The following is a 21,779-nucleotide window of genomic DNA, read 5'->3' on the forward strand; positions in this document are numbered from 1 at the left end:
AGTGTGAGAGTGTGTGTGTGTATTTAGCTACGGTGATTATTAGTGATTATAGAAATCAAGGATTTGGCAGGGATGACGGTCTGAGAGAAATGAGCCACTAGCCTGTTCAAATCCTTTAGGATTTTAACCAACCACAGAAATGAATAGAATAGAAACCGACGCAGAAAATAATGATTAGAGATTATTGCTATGTAGCTTGACTAAAGCATCCAAAACATTCATGTCTAAAAAGGTATTAAACATCTTTTGAAAAACCAGAACAATGGCATCGTGCAACATGGCTTAATGGCCAGATTAAATTAGCTTTCCCTTTAGCAAATAAATATGTTACTATTAGTGTCAGAAGGTGAAAAAAGGGAAAATAGGGAATTCAATAGAAGGAGCTGAACAAAGGAAAGAGGATGAAATGCAGTACTGTATGGGCTTCAAGGTTATCTTTTTTACTCCGTGGATAGGTTAAGCTACTAACTCAAAGAGTAAGACATTTCCACTCTCCTGGAAAAAAGAAAAAAACAGGAATGTTGAAATGTAATTTGTATTAAATCCTTCAATGTTTGCTTTTATTCAAGAAATGGCAGCATCTCCATTTGTTGACCAGTCATAACTTTAACCTTAAAAACATTTCAAGGACAATGATGCGCAGAAGGTTGCTAAGGAAAACATTAACCCAAAAGAAGCTAAATATTGTCACAGTATCATCAAATAGCTAAGAAGAAAACATGTATTTTAAATGGTATAGGAAAAGGTTTGAGAATGATAAATCAAAAAAATATTCATGTTTAGCATGACTACAGATGCTGAACATCAACAACTTTTCATTATGGTGTAATATTTACACAGGTTTTTCACAGCAGCACAGGCTTCTACACCATCAATTCTACTTCTAACTATTTATGGGGACGTATGAGCTGCCAGCGCAGCTATCAAAAATCAAGGCAGCAGTAAGCCTGGCAGCAATGCTCCACTTGTGTTTGAGAGAGCTCTCAAACCACAAGAAGCCTACTTCCAATGCCTATTCCCCTCATACCATCATGGCTGTCTACCTGCCAGCCTAGAGGAGTCAAATGCTGATTGTGGTTACTGGTTTGGGTTTAGAGCAGAGGATCATTAACACCTGACTTTTAGCACATTGTAATAACAGAGAATATAACAGCCAAAAATGTGACTAAATAAGAGAACAGGGAAGAGGAAGAGATAGATAATGAAAAGAAATGAGCTGTAACTGTGGAACAAAGGGCTTTTTTTAATGCCTGAAGTCTAATGGCAACGGTTCACGCAAACAGACACAGCAAAAAATACACACACACAGTGAGGTTTAATGAACCATTCTGACTGAGTGGCTGTAAATTCCTTGTTTATGACGCTGAAGCATTGCGAATCAACATGTTCACAAAGGGGCTTTTACTGTTCACTGACAACACACATACACACACACAAAGATATACAAAGAGCAAGAAGGGACCGTTTGTGTAGCCTAGGGCAAAATACACAAACATACACACACCAGCTTCCCTAATAGAATCGAGCGGGCTAAAACTGGGACACAAAACAGAGCATTAGAAAGACAGTCAAGTCTTTTCCAGTCTGAGGCTGTATGGAAAATGAACTCTGTCCTCAGGCTTATCTGTTGATATAAATAAGATGTGAAATGAATCACATAAGAAACAATGCTAAACTTAATACTGGCGACTAAAAGGCAAGCCAATTAAAGAGCACAAGCCCAACAAAATTACAAATCAGCTGCACCAGGACAGGAGTCAACACCAGGAGCACAAGTAGGGTGGAGTACAAAGAAACCATGTGTGATTGAATCACATGTTTAAAAACATCAACAGTGTGTGTTTGTGTGTGTGTGTGTGTGTATGTGTGTGTGTGTGTGTGTGTGTGTGTGTGTATTCCCTAGGGATGCACCCATATGAAAACTTTGGCCGATACTGATTACCAATATCACCATTGCCGTTATGGCCGACAACTGATATATACCGATGTCAATATGTGTATAAAACAAGTTTCTGTTTCTCAAGCTGAATAAAGTTAAACAAGTATAAGAATAAATCCATAAACAAAAAATGGGAAATACGACAAAATTGAGTAATGAAAATGTATCTTTTCAAAATAGACATTTTTGCTTTGCTCAAGCATACAAATGAAATAAATAGAGTAAATAAGAAAAATACAAATTCTTATTTTAAGTAACACATTTTGTATGCCCTTAAAAACTTAATATAACTCAAAAAGTGAAAAAGTTTGGATCATAGATCAATAACTAAGTAACATAAAACAAAATGTCCTGTTTGGGTTTTATGAGCTCGTCATTTACATGAGACTAGCTGGTACACCTTAAAGCCAGCCCACTTAAGTTGGTGAGTCTGTCCTTAAGTTGCCACTGTAGCTCCGTGGCTAAACCTACACCCTGCCCTCCTTTAAACAGCAGGTAGCAAGCAAGACACAATAACTTGACTTGGCTTCTGAGGAGTTGTAGTATTTATTCACCGACCGATACACTGTACACAGACTGCGTTGCTACGTTCACTGCTGTAGGCTAATATTACTGCTAACATCATACTCAGCAAAACACACACCTCTCTCTCCACCGCACACTCGCTTACGTGCAACGTGCTGGCTTCAGCTGCCACCGTTTGTGTTTAGGCTGCTTGCTAGTAGCTTGTGCACATTTTGCATAACAATACCGATATATAAACAAATTACTAACATCTGCCGAACAATGTGATTGCGGATATATCGTGCATCTCTAGTATTCCTCTTTATTTTTCTCAAATCAACTGCTATTCCCTCCACTGCTTCACCACTCTCTCCAACCATTCAATATGCACATACATCACCTGTGAGAAAGACTTATGTTGTATGTTTCAAATTAAAAACTTTGGAGGTTTAGGCTTTCCCTTTGTTAAAAAATGTTTAGGCCTTTTGTGTCACTTCATCTTCAGAAGCTTGTTAACTTTCAGAATATTCAAGGACCCCGGGAGGATGGCGTTATTATGCTGGTGAAATTATTTAAATGTTTGAGATCGGATTCATTTAACTATATTTTGTTCAATCACAATTTGTTCAAACGCAATTATTAAAAAAATGATACTGAACCCAATTATGTTTAAATTGATTAAAATCCATTGAATAGGATTTGAATTGTGATGTTTAAAAAGACAACTGGATGGAAGGCAGCACACATCTGCTGCTAAATCTCATTAGTGCATTCCGAATGCACTTTGAAATTTAATGTTTTATACATCTGCAATAAAACATCATACAATATGTCCTTCGCGTCCATAATATTTCTGTAATAATCTTCAAGTAAATTAATTACACTGAAACCCTAAAAGGAAAACACATATTAGTGTATTAAAACTGAATTGTTGTTGACAATTGATTTCAGCAATAAGATTGGTGCAACATGCTGCTTTTTGACTGAACCTTCAAAGAAATTATGTGGGTTTTTTCTCATTAATGTGTCACGTAAAAATGACTCATAATAGTCGTGCTAATGGCCCAGGAGAAACCGGAAAATGCTCCTTTAATACAAAGCCACAGGGCATTTGAGGACCAGCTGGACTAAGAATGAATTTATTTTCTGATGGGGATAAAAATTAACTGGGTGTGGAAGAAAAAAGCCAATCTAATTTGGATTTAATAGATCCAAATGAAATTAATATTCAACTTAATGAAACTAATATTGTGAATCAATTTGAACATGAAATTAAATTTTCAGTGGTAGTCCCAGGTGAAACTCTATGTCAGGCTGTTGTGAGGATTTGCACTCATAGCGTATAGTTGAGGAGATGGTGCAATAGGTTCATGAGTTAGACACAGACTTAAGTTACTCTTTGCAGTCATTTGAAATAAGAAAATGGCCTCAATTCATAATATGAATGTTCACTGTTTATAGCCAAAAAGTCAAATTGGGTGAAGGTTTTTGTTGTGTGTTCTTTATACAAAAGGTAAATTGGGGTATCTGGTAGACACACAACATTCCTACAGATACTTTTCCTAAGTAGGAGCAGTGTGACAATTGTTTTGCCCTGTATCCCTACAGCATCCTCAACGCTCTAGTGGCTGCTGAGCTGATGGGCAGGGGCATATGCAAGTTTCAAAGAGCCAAATTAAAAAATATATATACATATGATTTTAATCCTGTTCTGATTTTCAGTGTGGATCTATTAGACTGAATATCACTGAAATCACATTGACATTAAACTCAATTTAAAAAAGCATTAGTAATACTCAAAACAAGAGATTATACAGCCATGCTCACCGCTCACTGCACAGCATGCTAACATGCTTACTATGATAATGTTACTGTTTGCCATGTTGTCTCATCATATATTATGAAAAACGCACGAGTGAGAGATGATGGTCTACTAACTGCATTTTAGATATGTTAATATGTATGCCTTAAAATTACTTGAGAACTTAAGATTCGATCCTTTACTTTTCAAGGACCTGCAGATGACCTGTGAAAACACTCCACCCTGCAGCATGATATCAACTTGATATTTGGTTAGGAAACAAAAGGGATGCATCCCACATGTTCACACACAAAGAAACTGTCAAAAACTGGAGACATCAAAGGCCACACACACTCCAAATCAAAAGCTTAAAATGTTCTCTTCTGACGCAGAGGCCGTTTGGAGAACAACTTCAACTGATGTTATGCATGTGTGTGTGTCTGTGTGTCAGACAAAGATCCCTCTGTTTCTCCAGCTGACAAATGTCACCAATGATGTCACTACTACCTCAGAGGAATATTTAAAACAGATTATCTAAAAACAGAACACATAAAGAGCACATTCTCTCATGTTTTTCTTAATACCCACACGTACGTAAACATATTGAGAGAAACATGTTGAAATTATTGACACCACTGACTGACCATTACAAAAGCACACATTAAGCCTGGATTTTCAGTAACACCAGTGTTATTTGGGAGAGATTTGGCAACAGCCGATTTACATCAACATATTCGTATAATCCCCGGGCCTCCAAAGTTGAAGAATAAAAACAAAGGGATTTATTTGTAGCCAGCCTGACCCTTTTGAGAAACAACAGCAAGTTCATTTGGATCAGATACAGACCCCCTGCTGGAGGCTGGCTGGCAGGGGACTGACATCTGCACACAAAAACTGCACACATCCAGGCAAAGGCCGGCAAATGAACACACACATAGAAATGTTTGAAAAGGCAGGTACACAATCACATAAAGCAAGAAATCAAGGTAGGTACTCACACTGTAGTTGTGATTTGGTAGTGGCAAATGCAGAGTGAAAAGAGAAACTGAGAAGGATTGAGATCCAATTACCAATAATTATCAAAATGATACACAGAGGCTGTGAAAGAGCCACAAATAGAGTGCCTGAATCTGTTATCTATTATGACACTGGTGGCCATCTAAGGCAGGGTTTACAGGGGAGCAGGGAATGAAAATTGGCTAGTGCTGGTTAAACTGAGTACACTGTTGCAGTTGTAGAAAAAGGTTGCATTTTCTTTTGGTCATTAAGCTTCCATTTTGCTTTTTAAACATGCCACAGTTGGTGCTGGACAGAAGTACCAGTTTATCTGGTAAATTAAGGCTGAAACAGCTGGATTTACAGTTTTTCTAGGCGTATTAGATTTAGTGTCATCTAAGGAGCTTTAGTCAGGAATAAAGACCACTGAGCTGTGCAGACCACAAACATCTAGGGCAACGTCAACTCTTTAGAAAAACACTCACTGGATTTTGTTTTAATTGACTGAGTCTTTGAGATAAGGCTGGGAATATCATGAGTTTAGAAAAAAATCCTGACATACTGTTGTTAAAAAAATATAATGTGGACGTTAGTTTTTTGCTTATAATAGACTAAACTGATTGTTTGCAATCCTTGTTTTTGAAACCAAAGGTCCCCCTATAACAAGTACAAAAATGTAAATTGTTGATTGTGACAATGTGAAGTATGGGGATGCTGTCACTACAACGAACATAACCAAAATAACCATAACAATGCCTACAGTAATAAATAATAGGTTACATAGACAAGACTGTTGCTGCAATTAGCCCAGATAGTTCAAGGAGACTGATGGAAATTCCAGTTAACGGATGAAACCCCCTTACAGACAGTAACAAATGTACTTACAACACTTTCAATCAAATAAAAGTATGATGTAGTTGATCATGTAATGTCTAGAACTTTAAAATGGTCATTAGCAACATTTGAAGCTATTTTTCTTGACCGCTTGTTAAAAAGTGTTACCAAGTTAGTGTGAAACAAAAGCTCATGTATTTAAACCAAGAAAGCTTTAGTCATATTGAACACTAGTGTTGCGTCTTCAAGTTTTTTAAGTCAGGTCATTGCATTACATACATTGAAGATGGGCAGGAGGATGATTGATGGATTATCATTAGTGGAGGCCCAACACAGTGGAATAAGTCTGTCGTAACCCTTTTAACTAGCCCACTGGGGATACAGCACATGGGTTAGTAGAGACATAGAGATCTGTAAACAACATGAAATTAGCCCATAAACTTGGGGGTGTAGGTGTGAGTGGTTGTGCATGTGCATCTACCAGTAACAGGATAATCCATACCTTCCCAGCTATGACAAAAAAAGGTGACAAAGGATGGTCTACCTATGTAGCTGTGTCTTCTTTCATATTTAAAATGGAAGCTGAGACAAAAGACTAGACACCTGTGTACTCCTGCTGTGCTGCTCTTGAATGACACTTCCTCACTAAAGATGACATGTTGAAAAAAACGTATGCTCCTAACAGGCCTCACTGCGGCCAAGAAATTGTTAGCTCTACGCTGGAAACCTCCTCATGCAATTACTAAGCCTCATTGGATTAACACTTATATAGACGTAATTGAGATGGAGCTATCAGTGGCAAGAATGCACGGAGCCGGACCCGATACTATCTTAGCGTGGCATTCAATGGTTAATAAGGTTAAGAATGTGCTGTAACTTAATATCTGTATGTACATTGTTGGTTTTGAGGTATGTTTATGGCCGGTAAAATCTGTTAGAAATCCAGGTATCCAGGGATGGTGTTTTTTTTTTGTTTTTTTTTCGTTGTTGTTGTTGTTGTTGTATTTTCTTGTCAAATGTGTATTTAGTTTGTTTTTTGATGGTGATTTGCCGACGGTGCAGTCGGATGGATATATGACTGAATTGATGACTGGAAAATAATAAAAAGAGAAAAAATTGTTCACAAAAACAAAAGACTAGACACCTGTTTGTTTTGTATTACATTTAAAGAACAAATAGCACTATATGCGTGCACCCCCCCCCCCCTCAAGCAAACCATATGTATTGATAAAATTAGAAGCACAGAGGGGCTCTATTTAAGTGGCTGTGCAAAGAAAGTAAGAGCGCACACACACAATAAACCGGAAGGCAGCAAAGCAGTGAAATTGAATTCACAGTTAAGGGTAAATATTTTATGAGTCGGGTTCTCTGTTTGTGTGTCTGAATCCTACCCAGTGTTGATAGAGATGATTTCAATAAGAGGGTTCTTCCTGATCTTGGGCAGGTCCAGTCTGGCTCCTCCGAGCCTCCGGCCTCCATCTTTCTTCTGACCCAACAGACGAACTGAGTGGCCTGAAAACAACAAACATCACTTCAATACATATAGCTTTTCAGACAGAACTGACTTTGCACTGTTTACTTGTGACACACTAACATGCAGACCTATGTATAGATGGGTGTGCAGATGTACTGTAGGCACTTCCATGTTTTACCATGTTTCCATTCAACTTGAATATTAGTCGGATAAAGGAAAATAGAGTTAAGTTAACTGTTTGGCTGGTTGAATCACTTCCTCTCTTTTTATAGTCTGTCTCTATAACACACACACTTAAAACGTACCGTAGACACACGCTCACATACACAACTACATTCACATTCATCCTTCAACAAATATACCAAATAGAAAGTGAGATTTTAATTGTGGAAAAACAATGTTGTAAAAGGTATGGTCAAGGGAGATATAGATTAGCAGGTCTAGCTGTGCAGAAAATGGCATAATAGGCAAACCTCTGGTATCAGGTGCACTTGAAATCAATTAAGGATGAACATCAATACACAAAGTGGGAAGTAGGGCAAGAACATGATATTCTTGCTGAAGTAAACTCCACTGATATTACCAAGATAGTTAATACGGGCGGAAACAAAGCAGGATAGGCAGGAACAAGGGAATCTTTAAAATAAAGACCGCTATTATAGTCATATCTCTTACCAACTGCACACTGTAACAACTCTAAAACTATTATCACTTAGTATATACACTGTGCTACCGAAGGAAATGAAAATCGATGGCTGAGTCAAATAGCTAATAGCAAGTGATGTCCAGCCATTGATGTGCAGAAATGGGATGCAGTAGTCTTTCCTCTCCAACTATCTAAAAGGCTACCAGCTAGACTCTAACCTCTACCTGTTAGAGGGTGTGCGAGATGGAGGCGTTGAGGGATGGAATTGTCTTCCTGTTTTCATCCGCTTTACATGGGTCTCCTGGGAGGGAGGGCTCAGGGCAGGAAGCATAGCTATCAATTGGTTGATAAAAATGACTATCTGCCACAGAGGAGGCAAAAGAGCCAATCAGTGAGGCGTGACTGGTTGTAATATCCCACTATAAGCAAGGAAATTAGAGAACTTCCCCTGTGGGAAAAAGGTGTGACTTAAAGCACGTTCATCCATGCTTTCTTCTAGGTACCTATCTGTGTTTCCATCTTTGGTCATACAACATGGATTTAAAATAAGTGTAAAGATTTGTTTAGTAAAAGTAAAAACATTGTGCAGTTGATTTCAGAAATAAATGGGCATGTGAACCTAACAGATCTGCTGTAAATAAAAAACAAAATAACAGAGTCTAACAAGTACTTTACTTCATTTTTCCAAAGCACAAAGTGGCTGACTATTACAGAATGAGCCATTTTGGCTTGAATGTTGAGGTTTAATAATGGACTTTGAAACTCAACATGTTTGAGATGATCAGCTTCACTGGCAAAATAAAAGGCATGCCAGTAATTCAGCTTTCAGCTGAGGCCTGGGAAGAATTGCAGTAAATTATTTTAGATTTTTTTCCCAGATTGTTGACATTATACATTTGTTTCTGGTGGTTTTTAACTGAGGGAAAACAAAGTTACCAATACCTAATTGCCTACACAGATTTGTCAGGAGAAAGTGATTACCAGTATGGTGCGGGTTTTTCAAATGATTTTTTTTCCAAATTAGGAGATTTTCTTTTTTATGAAACTTGGAAACAGCCATTCCCCACATATTCTTTTCTTGTCTTTAAAACTGCACAGGACCGCTGTCAATGTGACTGCCACCCAAGACTCAAGTAATAATCTCACAACCAGCATGGAATCACTCCAGGAATGTACCCAAAGTCAAATTCAATTTCAGGGCCTAGGGAACCATGAATGGGAAGCAAGAGACAAAAAAGCTAACTTGAGTAACTGAAGAAAACTGAAGAATGCTGCCCTATTTGTCATCTCAATTACAGAGTTTAGAGAGGTCAACTGCTGTGATGGGCAACCCTGCATAGACACAAAGACACACATCAACCTATATCACATTTTCTAGTTACTGACTGCCTCCTCTTTTCCCTTGTGTTTTTTCCAATTTCTCTCTCCTTTGTTCTTTTCTCTCCTTCATAAATACAAACCAACATAAATCCTTCTCTCCACTGATAACAGCCCATTATAACATGCTAGAGAAAAAGAGGGAGGGTAGGCACAGATAGATGGATGGATGGTTGGTTGGATGGTTATAGAAAAAAAACACATCACAGATGAAAGATGTACAGGATAGCCAGATGGATGGTTGGATCAGTGATGTAGTGAGGTACAATATTGACCTGTTGACCTGTGTCTGCTACCTTATAAGTGGTGGGTCTTGTTGTGCTCCCTGGTTTTATTGTAAAGCAGCAGGCAGGAGCTCGGGTAGGGGCACATTGGAAAGAAGGGCCAAAGGGGGCAGAGGAGGAGGATAGGAGGGGTGGAATGTTCCCTTGATATAACAAGTTATAGATATGTATGACTGTCCTTAAAAAAGTAGTTTGCTTTCCTGTAAAATTTCAGTCAAATCCATTTTGATAGGAAATATCTCAGATATATTAGATGAGGCTTTGATGCTTGACAATAATATGTTTTTGTCACTTCCAGATGGGAGGTTACTGAGTATTTAAAGACAACTTTCAGATTTCCTTCAGATGACTTAAAATATATCTGAATGAATCAACCTCTATCTTTGTACCTGCTCTGTCTTTCCACTCCTCCCTGTCTAACGGTCTCTTTTTATTCAGCCGTGTGTTTATACTCATGCTTTATTTATTTAGCAATGATTAAGGCAACCGGTTTGTTTATCCTGGTGAAATAAGGACCATGAGGTTATATGGATGCCATATAGCTCTGATCTGTAGCTAAGTAGAAACATTAGCCTGTCTAACCTTTCCTGCCCCATTTCTATGTTACACACATACAATAAATCAAACAGATAAAAGAATATCAGGTGAAATGGTATCATCCAAGGCTATAATCTCAGTGAGAGAAGATCAATATTAGGAGGTCAATAAAGGAACAAATACATCAAAACGGCCCTATAAAGAAAGGAGTACAGCAGTTATTCATCTATTAGTGCAAAGATCAGACTTCAGTAAAAGTCTGTGTTCCTTTAAGAGTTAAAACATGACTAAAACATATAGTCTGGCCTTTTTGTGGGTTTCTATTTAATGTCTTGTCTTGATTTAAAAAAATGTAATGATTCTTTCTCTGTAATTCACACTTCAAATAACCAATTTAGTTCTTGTTTGTTGAGCATCACTAACAGACCATTTATCTGGCTAGGTGCCCTTGCAAAAATGTGCATCCATGGGTGTTGTTCATTATTTTTTTTATAGATCTGGCTGAAGGTTTGGAATGCAAGATAAAGCCAAAGCTGTGTTTGTTGCTAGCAAGAAAATCATCATCTGGCACTGCTAAAACAAAAAATAAACTATTGATTTGGATAAGCAAGCTTGTGACCACAGTAACAACATTACCCACCAAATCACAGATGCCGCAGGGTGGCAAGAACCACAAAACTGGACAGTAGTTGTAATGTGTATGGCTGTATAAAGATAGTACTGTGTGCATGCTCAGCAAGCCAACCTGAGATAACCACAGGATAAAAATGCCTGCCATTTACAATAGGTAGTAACTTGATCTTTATGTTAGCTAGGTTAGGTGCAATATGATTAAAAGCACTTTTACAGTAGTGAAGTATCTTTATGGATTGACAGTTGTTAAGTTCTTTTGGAGCCAGGATCCAAACTGAAATATATAGTCTCACACCTCAAGACACAAGCTCATAAAAGGCATACCGACACTCTTGTCATGTGGAAAACAGACCTGCAAGCAATTTTGGTGCAGCAAAGAACTGTGTCTATTAGCAGTTCATTGAAGTAAGTATTTTAGTAGCCATTACGAAAGGCAAATCCCAGAGCTTAAAGGTTTATGCCCAGGCCTCCGAGCTGAAATAACAGCTCTCAGTTTATACGAGGTCATAAAGAACTGTAATGATACTGGGGAAATTAGTTTCTATGGAGGGGGGAAAGGAGGGAGGAAAAGGGAAGAGAAGGAGGGCAGTAAGGATGGAACAGGACAGTGAGAAGGCAGAGGGAGGAGGAAGATACGAGAGAAAGAGATCAAGAGATGCTGAGGAATGGGAAGAAGATAGAAAGAGGGAAAAAGGAAAGACTGAGCAAAACATCGAGAAGACGTGGAATGAAAGTCACAGTGTGCATGTGTAAATGTAGGGTGTGTGTAGCTAGACAGACTTAGGGTTGATGACACATTGTAAAATTAAGCCTTTGTTCAGCTGTCCTTCATTAGAGTGAAGCCTGCAGTGCAACTAGTATCTCTCTCTCTCTCTCTCTCTCTCTCTCTCTCTCTCTCTCACAGACACACACACACACACACACACACACACACACACACACACACACACACACACACACAATAAACTCAAGCTGTTCTTTATTAGAGAACAGCTGGGGGTGTATGACAGCTTGACTGGACACACTCACACTGTAAACTCTGCTTGACCTTCATTAAACAGTAAAGTGTGGTGATTCACTAACAGTTTAAATGGATGACCTAATCACTGCCATGCGAGTCTGTCTGAAGACCACTTAACAAGCTACTCCGACAGCAAGTCAGATCTGAAAGCAACACTGATGACTTCTCTTTTAAATACACATCAGTCTAAACTGTTAATCTTACTGAGCAATTTTGTCAAAATGAGTTGAGAATGCATTTTGTTTCATCACATTTCCCATCCTTTAAACATAACATCAAATCAATAGTTTCTTGAATATCTAACGTTAACACAATGAACATGTTACTGTAGATATTTCTCCTTTGAACAACACTGAATATTATAATAACATTCTAGTTGGTACTAGTTGTCAATTATTATTGACAATAATTAGTCAGAATCAAATATTTTTAAATGTTAAAAGCAGACAGACAGAAAGCCAACCCAAATCCATAATATGATTATGTGCACTTCTAGAGGAAAGTGATATATTCCTTGCATGCTTTCAGTAAATGGACCGACCACTTTCCTGAAAATCATTTACGCATTTCCTATTTTAACAATGTAAAGACTCTCGTTCATTAGTTGATCAATGCATTTCTGCTTATTCCTTCATACAATGAGTGTGTGTGTGTGTGTGTGTGTGTGTGTGTGTGTGTGTGTGTGTGTGTGTGTGTGTGTGTGTGTGTGTGTGTGTGTGTGTGTGTGTGTGTGCGCACTAAAATACCTTTAACAGCCTCGTCCACTACTTCCACCACTCGATCAATCTGTTGGACCTGAAATACAGACACACACACACGGGAAAAGGTTATTGATGCTGACACACAGTCAAACAAAGCCTGATATTGACAACACAAACACACATATACTAATCCACATTTAAACAAGGCGGGCATGTAAATATACACAAAGACAATATGCAGTATGCACACTGACAAAAATAAAAGTACAAATTGATACAATCATACCAATTTTCCTCCAGCCAGGATTTAGTGACATAGATTTACTAAATGCCACTTGGTGTCTATGTAGCTGCAACAACACTTACATTATGTATTCACAGAGACACGGTCTGAAGCTAGAACTAAGAGGAAGAAGCGGAGAGGAAGAGATGGTGACAGACAAATGGGAAGAATAATCCAATTGTACATTCTTAGATTATGAGAGAATGACTGAAACTGAATCACGTTCCCAATCAGGCAAAATAGGTTTTCTCCTTATTGCCTCCAATGAATTAAAACAACCAATTCATGAAGAAGGAAAAATACTATTTGGTGGTAATCTACTGAGAACAGCACTGATGTTACAAATCTAACACCTTTCTACTAATAATCTGGAGAGGAGATGGAGGAGAGTAAGAGAGAGGGGGAGGAAGAGAAGGATAAAGATTAGGGCAAAAGAAAAATAATATCTGCCGATTTCTCCTTTGATTCCTACCAGCATCCCATCCACCTCTAATTCCCTCACTTTCCTTCTTCCTAATGGTCTATGCACTAGCTCTTGGCACCCGCTTTCAATGCCTCCATGCCCATTACCCGGAGCAACCCTTCTTTCAGACACACTCACACAGATGTACACTGACTGTGCCTTGTAAGCAGCAGTTATATGCATGTTACACACTGAGATCAAACCAATTTTCTTCTAATGGCCAAGCAATCTGGGTTCATTCAGAGCAGAAGAGGGTGTCCCTACTCACAGAAACAGTTGGGTATTGTTCACATATTAGTAATTTAGATTAATTCAACTTTTCCATTATGGTTCTTATTGAATCCTGCTTTATACACAAAAAGTATGCTTTGAAAAAAGCACTTATCTATTTAGTCAATCTTGGCTTACATAAAAAGTAATTTGTCAAAAATTACAATAAATGACTGCCTGCTCCAGTAATAATTGTTATAGCTCTTTATGGTAATAATTTTAAACAAAAGAAAATATATATAAACAATATTTTGCCATTGGAAGTGGAATGTTTGCCTAAAGATGCACTTAGGTCCTGTATGTATGTAAATGTAAATGTAAATGTATGTATAGAGCAGACAGAACTCTACATCAAGCATACACATTAACAAAGGCTATCTCTAGACTAAGACAGACAGCACCTGTAGTAAGAAATGTTTCAACAGCTGAGCTGTCCTGGGTGATCTAACCCTATGGATGGGAGACATGTATGGCTGAGGGATTAAGGACTAGAAAGAAAATAATATAAGTGCAGACAATTTATGAGTTATTGGGGTAATGCTGGGGTAAGTTGGAGACATTTATGCTATTTTATGTTATTTCATATTTTGTTATTATAATGAACTATGGTTGATTATTATATTGTCTGGTTCTGTCTGTCACGGGTGATTTTTCAATTAGGATACAGATATATGTAGTGTCTCAGCTCTTCCTATTTTGGCTGATCACCTCTACAGGTGGTAGTGTGTAAGTGATTTGTAATGAGGTGGCGGGAGTAGAAGGGAGACAGTTTTTTGACCATGGTGGTGGCTATTTACAACAGAATGAACTTCGAACATAATAAACATTTAAGTTGTTTACAAGTCAGATGATGCGCGTCCGAGACAATCTTTACTCCAGACATAGTGGCTCCGAGCAAAATTGCGCTGAACGCCGCAACACGCATTAAAAAGAACAAAAAGCTGGGCTCACAATATTTACTAATGTAGCCCACACCCAAGGCACACATACATGCTTTCCATCTTTCTTTTGTGTGTGTGTGTGTGTGTGTGTGTGTGTGTGTGTGTGTGTGTGTGTGTGTGTGTGTGTGTGTGTGTGTGTGTGTGCATGCATGCACATGCGCGTGGTGTTTCAGATACAGGATGTGACATGTCCAGTTCAGAAATGGGAAACACTGTAGTCTTGCGTGACTGAGTGTGTACCTTACACACAATACACTGTCATTCATTTGACAGCAACTCAATACAGGAAAAAACTAAACAGAAATACACACACAAGCTGACACACAGGTCAAACAAACTGAATGAATTCAACAGGAAGCACTTTTATTTTTTAACTACACCCCTTATCTAGCCGTTAGTGCAATTACTATATACAAATTCATCTCTGGTTATTTGCATCTAATTTGCATAACCCACCAACTGTCACCATCATTGTGTGCTTGACTGTAACTACCAAGGATACACAAGGGGGGTGTGCGCATACATTTATACTGCCGTCTGTGTTTGCTACCATGTGTGCCTGTTCATGCATGCGTCCATCAGAGTGCCTGTGTGTGTGTGTGTGTGTGTGTGTGTGTGTGTGTGTGTGTGTGTGTGTGTGTGCGTGCGCGGTATCAATGCATAATCCAACCAACTCATGAAAATGAAAGGACTGACAGTGGTAAACTTCACAGATGTTTATGCCTCGCCCTGAAGGCTATAACATATAGAAGCCTGTTTATCTGAATGTAATTATATTATCCATACATGCCACTTGATTTGAATGTAATTACGTTACATGGCAACATGTTTTCCAAATGGAATTCATTATTTATAGTAAAGGATATTTAACATAACATTTGAGACACCTACCAACCATTATTTTTGAGACAGTGTCACTAATCAGCATTGGATATTTGACCGTTTGATTTATCACCATTTTCAATGAGGCAGTTTGTTTATTAACCAACCAAATAAATTCGGCATTATGTAAAATAAAAATCAAGGTTTTCTGTGCTGATTTAGAAAGCAAAGCTTGGTTCTCTGTGAGCATGGAGCATGCATACATTATATGACCAACTGCATATTTATGTCTCCTAAAAATGTTAATGTATAGACGAGTTTGCATTACACATTGCTACAATGCATATTCTAACAACTGGTGTCTAAAAAATGTTGTTTTCACAATTACTTGCAAGATCCAACTCAGAAAAACTTTACATTCACCTATACCAAAACTTTAGCTTAAATATGTAAGTATTAGACTTATTTAGCATTTAAATAGTGATACCATTGACACATCTTTTTAGTTAGTTTAGTTTAAACTTTAGTTTTTAGTCTATTCATACCTGCACCACAGGGTTATACGTGGAAATGTAATAGCCTAGAGACAGCAATCCAAAGTAACCAGTAGCTAAAATCACTTGTTTTGTTACAGTAGACAGTATAGACACTGCAGGACAAAAGGCCCTTATTACATTTTTAAGCTGATAGTTGTTGTCATCTCCCCTCTTGTTAGCCTGGTCCTACCAGACAGTACGTAGGAGGGGGCGGAGCCAGGCTACCAGAGTGGCTCTGGGCAGATCCAATAGTTTTAAACTTCAACAGTGTATCCTTCTTCATGGAAGTTAACACTTGTCAATGGCGAGTGGCCAGACTCTCTGTAGAAATGAAATGTACGAAGGTTTGGTAGGACTAGGCTAGTTTTCTCCCCTCCTGTTGAATCTCCAGATGTCTATGACTCCCCTGATGTTAATTGCAATTTAACTAGAGGGGCAGACTGTCCAATGCCAAATTCAAAGAAAGAGAAATAGAAAAGACAGTTTATGTGGATGGATTTATCAATAATACATAGTGGCAGCATGTTGTATGATAAAAACAAGTAATCCTTGAAGACTTTCTAGCGCACTAATTCGCTATTCAAGGGCTAGCACTCCACCAATCAGATTGGTCATTGAGTCTGACTGCCAGCCTGCCAATTCAACAAGTCAAATCTGCCCAAATTAAAGCTGACGGCTCCTCTGGCTGACGACGGCACAGAACACACCAAACCGACTTGAGTCACCGACCTCGCCAGACAGTCCAACGGCCGATTATCGGGTTGGTGTGTCAGTGCCTTAACGCAACCTGTGGGTCATGTGCTGACCTTTAAACGGGTGTCCAGGCAGGCAATGTTATGTTGTTGTTCCTCTCATTTCCTTTCTTTCTCCTCCACCCCACTCTCTCTCATACTTTTCTCCCTCCTTCCACGACAAATCCTTTCTTCTTTTCTACTTTCCACTATGTTCATTTTAGCAGTCTTGGTCATGTCTCTCAGGGGAGGTCTATTAATCAACCAAGCTGCAGGAGGGCCAGACTACATCCAACACAGCCAGGTGGATAACAGGTCAAACTGCCTGTGTGTGTGTGCGTGCATGCATGCAAGCGTGCGTGCATGCTTCTAAAATATTGTCCATTAGACACAAATAAAGACAAAGGGATACATGCAGCCATACAGTATATGCTGTATGAACACATCCCTTTATTACTCAGATTACTCCTTTGATATAATTAAGTGAAAGCACACACACACGTACACATACCCCAATGATGCTGAGTCCTTTGAGGTAGTCCATCCGTGGCTGAGCCTGGGGGACACAACCAGCTACTACCACCTTCTTCTGCTGTTCTAGGGCTTTTCTGTACAAACAAAAAAGAGAGAAGAGGAGATTACATTATTAGGTAATTTGGCATTGTTGCACCACCAGTTTGCAAAAACCAAGCCAATTTGTTTTTATTTACACTGACTGGGCTTGATATTAGGCTGAAACATCACTCTGGCGTGTACTGTTTAGTGTCACAAGGCACAATGCCAGTTTGTTGCACATTAGGTAGCAGTAATGGTGTGTGTGACAAAGGGATATCATGTTACCTGCCTGTGAATGTCCCTACTACAGAGAGAACTTTACTTGTTTTTCCTAGTAGAATGTAAGCTATTCCCTGCTGAAATGTCCATGAGAAGAATGTCCTCAAGGTAATTCCCATGGTGCAGGGGTATGTAAGGAATTTTACAACATTTTGGGTTAAGATGAAAACCATTAATTCTGTTACTGTGTACAATGGAGGTAGCTTATGTGCTGATCCACTGTTGAATTTATACAAATGGTTGTTTTTCAATGTCCCATAAATAATAGGCGGTAGCTTTGGTCAACAAACAATGTCGTCATCATCACCCATCAGCCCAAAATCCTACATTCCAAAAATTCTACTTTGTAAGGCAAGGCAAGGCAGCTTTATTTGTATAGCACATTTCAGCAACAGGGCAATTCAAAGTGCTTTACACAAATCATAAAACAGAGAAACACGTACAAACGTTAAAGTCATAAGCATTAAAAATCAATAAGACACATGAATAGACAGTTAAAAACAAAATAGAGACATTAGGACACATAAAACAAGAATAAAAGTTACAGTGCAGCATAAGAAAGAAATGAGCATTAATTTAAAGAAAGGGCAGCATCAAAAAGGAAGGTCTTCAGCCTTGATTTAAAAGAACTGAGAGTAGCAGCGGATCTGCAGGTTCGGGAGTTTATTCCAGATATGAGGAGATAGAAACTGAAAGCTGCTTCACCCTGTTTAGTTCTGACTCTGGGGACAAAGTAGACCGTCCCAGATGACCTGAGAGGTCTGGGGGGGTCATAGTGTAGTAGCAGATCAGAAATGTATTTTGGTAAACCGTTAAGGGATTTATAAACTAGCAGAGTACTTTGAAATCAATTCTTTGAGACACAGGAAGCCAGTGTAAAGAATCAGACTGGAGTGAGTGTGATTCAGTTTGGCTTTAGTGAGGACTCGAGCAGCAGCGTTCTGAATCAGCTGCAGCTGTCTGATTGATTTTTTAGGGAGACCTGTAAAGACCCCGTACAGTAGTCAAGTCTACTGAAGTGAAAGCATGGACCAGTTTTTCCAAGTCCTGTTGACACATAAGTCTTTAACCCTTGAAATTTTTAGGTGATAGTAGGCTGACTTTGTAATTGTCTTAATGTGGCTGTTAAAGTTCAGGTTGAGTCCATGACTACACCAAGATTCTGCGCTGTGGCTGTTGTTTTTAACATTGTTGTTTGAAGCTGAGCGCAGACTTTTAATCGTTCCTCTTTTTTTCCAAAAACAACTACCTCAGTTTTTCCTTCATTTAATTTCAGAAAGTTCTGGCACATCCAGTCGTTAATTTGTTTGATGCAGTTAGTCAGTTTTTGTATTTGACTATAGTCCCCTGGCGATAAGGTTATGTAAATTTGTGTGTCATCCGCATAACTATGGTAACTTATTTTGTTTTTCTCCATAATCTGAGCCAGTGGAAGCATGTAGATGTTAAACAGAAGAGGCCCCAGAATGGAGCCTTGCGGAACTCCGCACGTCATATTTGTACGCTCAGATGCATAATTGTAGTGTTTTGCTGTGCTGTTAGCTTGAAAACTGAAAGCCAAGAATAACTTTAACAAGATGGGCTACAATGATTGACAACCTATGTTTTTGAAGGGCATAGGATGGCAAGTAAGAAGTTGTCTTTGACAAATTGTGGGAGATAGGATGTTAGGGAGAAACCAAATCTCTGCAATTCCAACTACAACGAACCAAAAAAACTGCCATACTAATAGGGTACAACAATGGCCTTTTAATTACTTTTTTTGCATTGTTTCCAGCCAGATTCGAAATATAATAAACAAAGAGAGTTCAGCCTGTGACGGAGGAACTGGTTGGTGTATAAGCATGATAATGGCAGTCAATAGAAAGGTGATCTCAGCCACTATATGGTTGAGCATAGAGGCCCACGTTCACACAGCACGCTCTCCTGGCTCTGTAATCCCTTTGGAGCCAGACAAAATGATATGTATAGTAATTTAATTACTACAATGTGTTTTGCAAAAAGATTTTCTATACTGTAATTAAATTAAACTATACTGTAGTAATTAATACGTACTGTTCAATCAAAGTGCAATATATTGCATGCACCCATGTGTGCATGTAAATGTGTGAGAGTGAATGAAAACGTGTCAAAACCAGTATTGTGGTAAAACAGTACAGCCTTTGTCTGATAAAACAATTTGTAAAACAGCATTGAAGACAGCAGATGAAATTGATAAAAAAAAAATGTTTTTGACAAAATAGGTCACTATTACTTCTGATGAAAAAATACATAACTAAGCCAAAACCAGAGATTTATAACACCATGCCGAGTGTCAATTATTTACAACATCCATGAAAAGTTTGGTGCGGCGTGAAGTGTTCAATGGCAAAGAGTAAGCACTGATATGGTATTTTACAAAGACTTATTTGAAATGAAAAGTAGCACTTTTCTAGTAGCACTTTTCTAGATAATTTTAATCAAAAGGGCTAGACAGATAAGTAAAATAGTGACGCAAACCACAATGAGAGCGACTGTGTGTGTGTGTGTGTGTGTGTGTGTGTGTGTGTGTGTGTGTGTGTGTGTGTGTGTGTGTGTGTGTGTGTGTGTGTGTGTGTGTGTGTGTGTGTGTGTGTGTGTGTGTGTGTGTGTGTGTGTGTGTGTGTGTGTGTGTGTGTGTGTGTGTGTGTGTGTGTGTGTGTGTGTGTGTGTCTCTGCGCCTGTGGATCTCTGGATGTGAGTCTTTATGTCACCTCCAGTTAGTGGCAGTGAGATTTCAGACACTCTGTCTGTCTGACAAAAGCTTTTGGAAGAGCTGCCCAGACTCCGCCATGAATCTTTAATAATGAAGCTTCCTGACAGCTGGAGCAAGAAAGAAAAGGAAGGATGGAAAGGGGGGGGGCATGTAAGTGAGGGAGGAATAGTGGGAGGAGGACAGAGGAGGAGCAATGAAACTGGATGCAAACTGTCAGTTGTGTTTTAATTCAGACTGTTTGTATTCTTCAGCAAAACAAAGAGATAGTGATGGGTGTGTGAGAGGACAGAGAGAGAGAGAGAGAGAGAGAGAGAGAGAGAGAGAGAGAGAGAGAGAGAGAGAGAGAGAGAAACCGAAGGTAGACAACTCAATTCAAAGCCAGCTAACATTGTCATGTGAATGTGGAAGGGTGGGATAGATGAAAGTTAATGTTGGTGAGAGATGAGTGGAGGAATGAAGGGAAAAGAGATGAAGGCAGAAATTAAGTGTTTTGTTTTTTTAAAATTATTTCGATTATTCAGAGGTGTTTGTATTATTCAGGGTTATTTTAGTGACGTTATATGTATTTCTCAATATAACTGTTTTATTGGCATACAAGTCTTGAGCAGTAAACAACAAATCACGTAAGATGCCAAAAAAGATGAAACACAAAGAAAAAAGAAAGCCTGTTGGTTATGATGCCTCACCACGGACAAAACAGCACATTCAGAGAAACAGGACTTCTACTGATCATCAGAAATGCACATTTTTATTGTCTATGTAAATTCACTGGTTTTATCCACTTACCTTTTACCTTTATTATAGAAGGCAGCATATAATATACGTGCCACTCTCTTTTCTGGTGTGTAAAACAGACAGAGGCATCGAGGGATATGAAAGTAGAATATGATCTCAGTAAATAATCAAAGGTGGATGGGTGTAAACTTTCAAGACTGGGTGAAGTGAGACAGAGGAAGACAAAAAAGGGATATTGTCTGCTTAGAGTAGCTTATCCTCCCCATACTGTTCCTCATGAAGGACTCACACTGGTAGCACTGCACACACAGACACTCACAGTACACACTCACAGTAGGGGTTCATCTGCATAATTCACACCGCCTCTTGCCAAAATGCGCCAAACGTTCCTTTAATGCGCTACTCGCTCCCCACCTACAGACTCAGAGCCATAGCTGACACAGCGAGTAAGCAGACAGCGCCTGAGACGTCGCCTCAGCGCCCCAGGAGAAACAGGCCAATCACGTCGCACACAGTTCGTGGATGGGATAAGATGGAATGGGGATTATGCGATGCAGTTGCCGTGGTGATACTTTTGCGTCCAATCAAGTGCTTGCTGCCAGTGACCCGGACCAGAACAGATGCCCCCCGCCCCAGATGGATAGATAGAGGACGAGGTGTGTGTGTGTGTGTGTGTGTGTGTG

General features: G+C 38.9%; 2 protein-coding genes across 2 annotated transcripts in view; both read right to left on the minus strand.

The window, feature by feature from the left end:
* Positions 1 to 21,779, minus strand: part of mal2 (mal, T cell differentiation protein 2) — an 871,414-nt gene that overhangs the window by 623,780 nt on the left and 225,855 nt on the right. The gene's annotated exons all lie outside the window — the stretch shown is intronic.
* cdkal1 (CDK5 regulatory subunit associated protein 1-like 1) overlaps positions 1 to 21,779 on the minus strand; it is a 274,625-nt gene that overhangs the window by 164,129 nt on the left and 88,717 nt on the right. Inside the window, exons 5-7 of the mRNA XM_032518043.1 lie at positions 17,305 to 17,401; positions 12,793 to 12,841; positions 7,466 to 7,586 (exon numbers count right to left, since the gene is read on the minus strand). Of these exons, the coding sequence (XP_032373934.1) occupies positions 7,466 to 7,586; positions 12,793 to 12,841; positions 17,305 to 17,401 (267 nt within the window). The remainder of the gene's footprint in view (positions 1 to 7,465; positions 7,587 to 12,792; positions 12,842 to 17,304; positions 17,402 to 21,779) is intronic.

Source organism: Etheostoma spectabile, chromosome 6 (assembly GCF_008692095.1).
Source record: "Etheostoma spectabile isolate EspeVRDwgs_2016 chromosome 6, UIUC_Espe_1.0, whole genome shotgun sequence".
Lineage (NCBI taxonomy): Eukaryota > Metazoa > Chordata > Actinopteri > Perciformes > Percidae > Etheostoma > Etheostoma spectabile.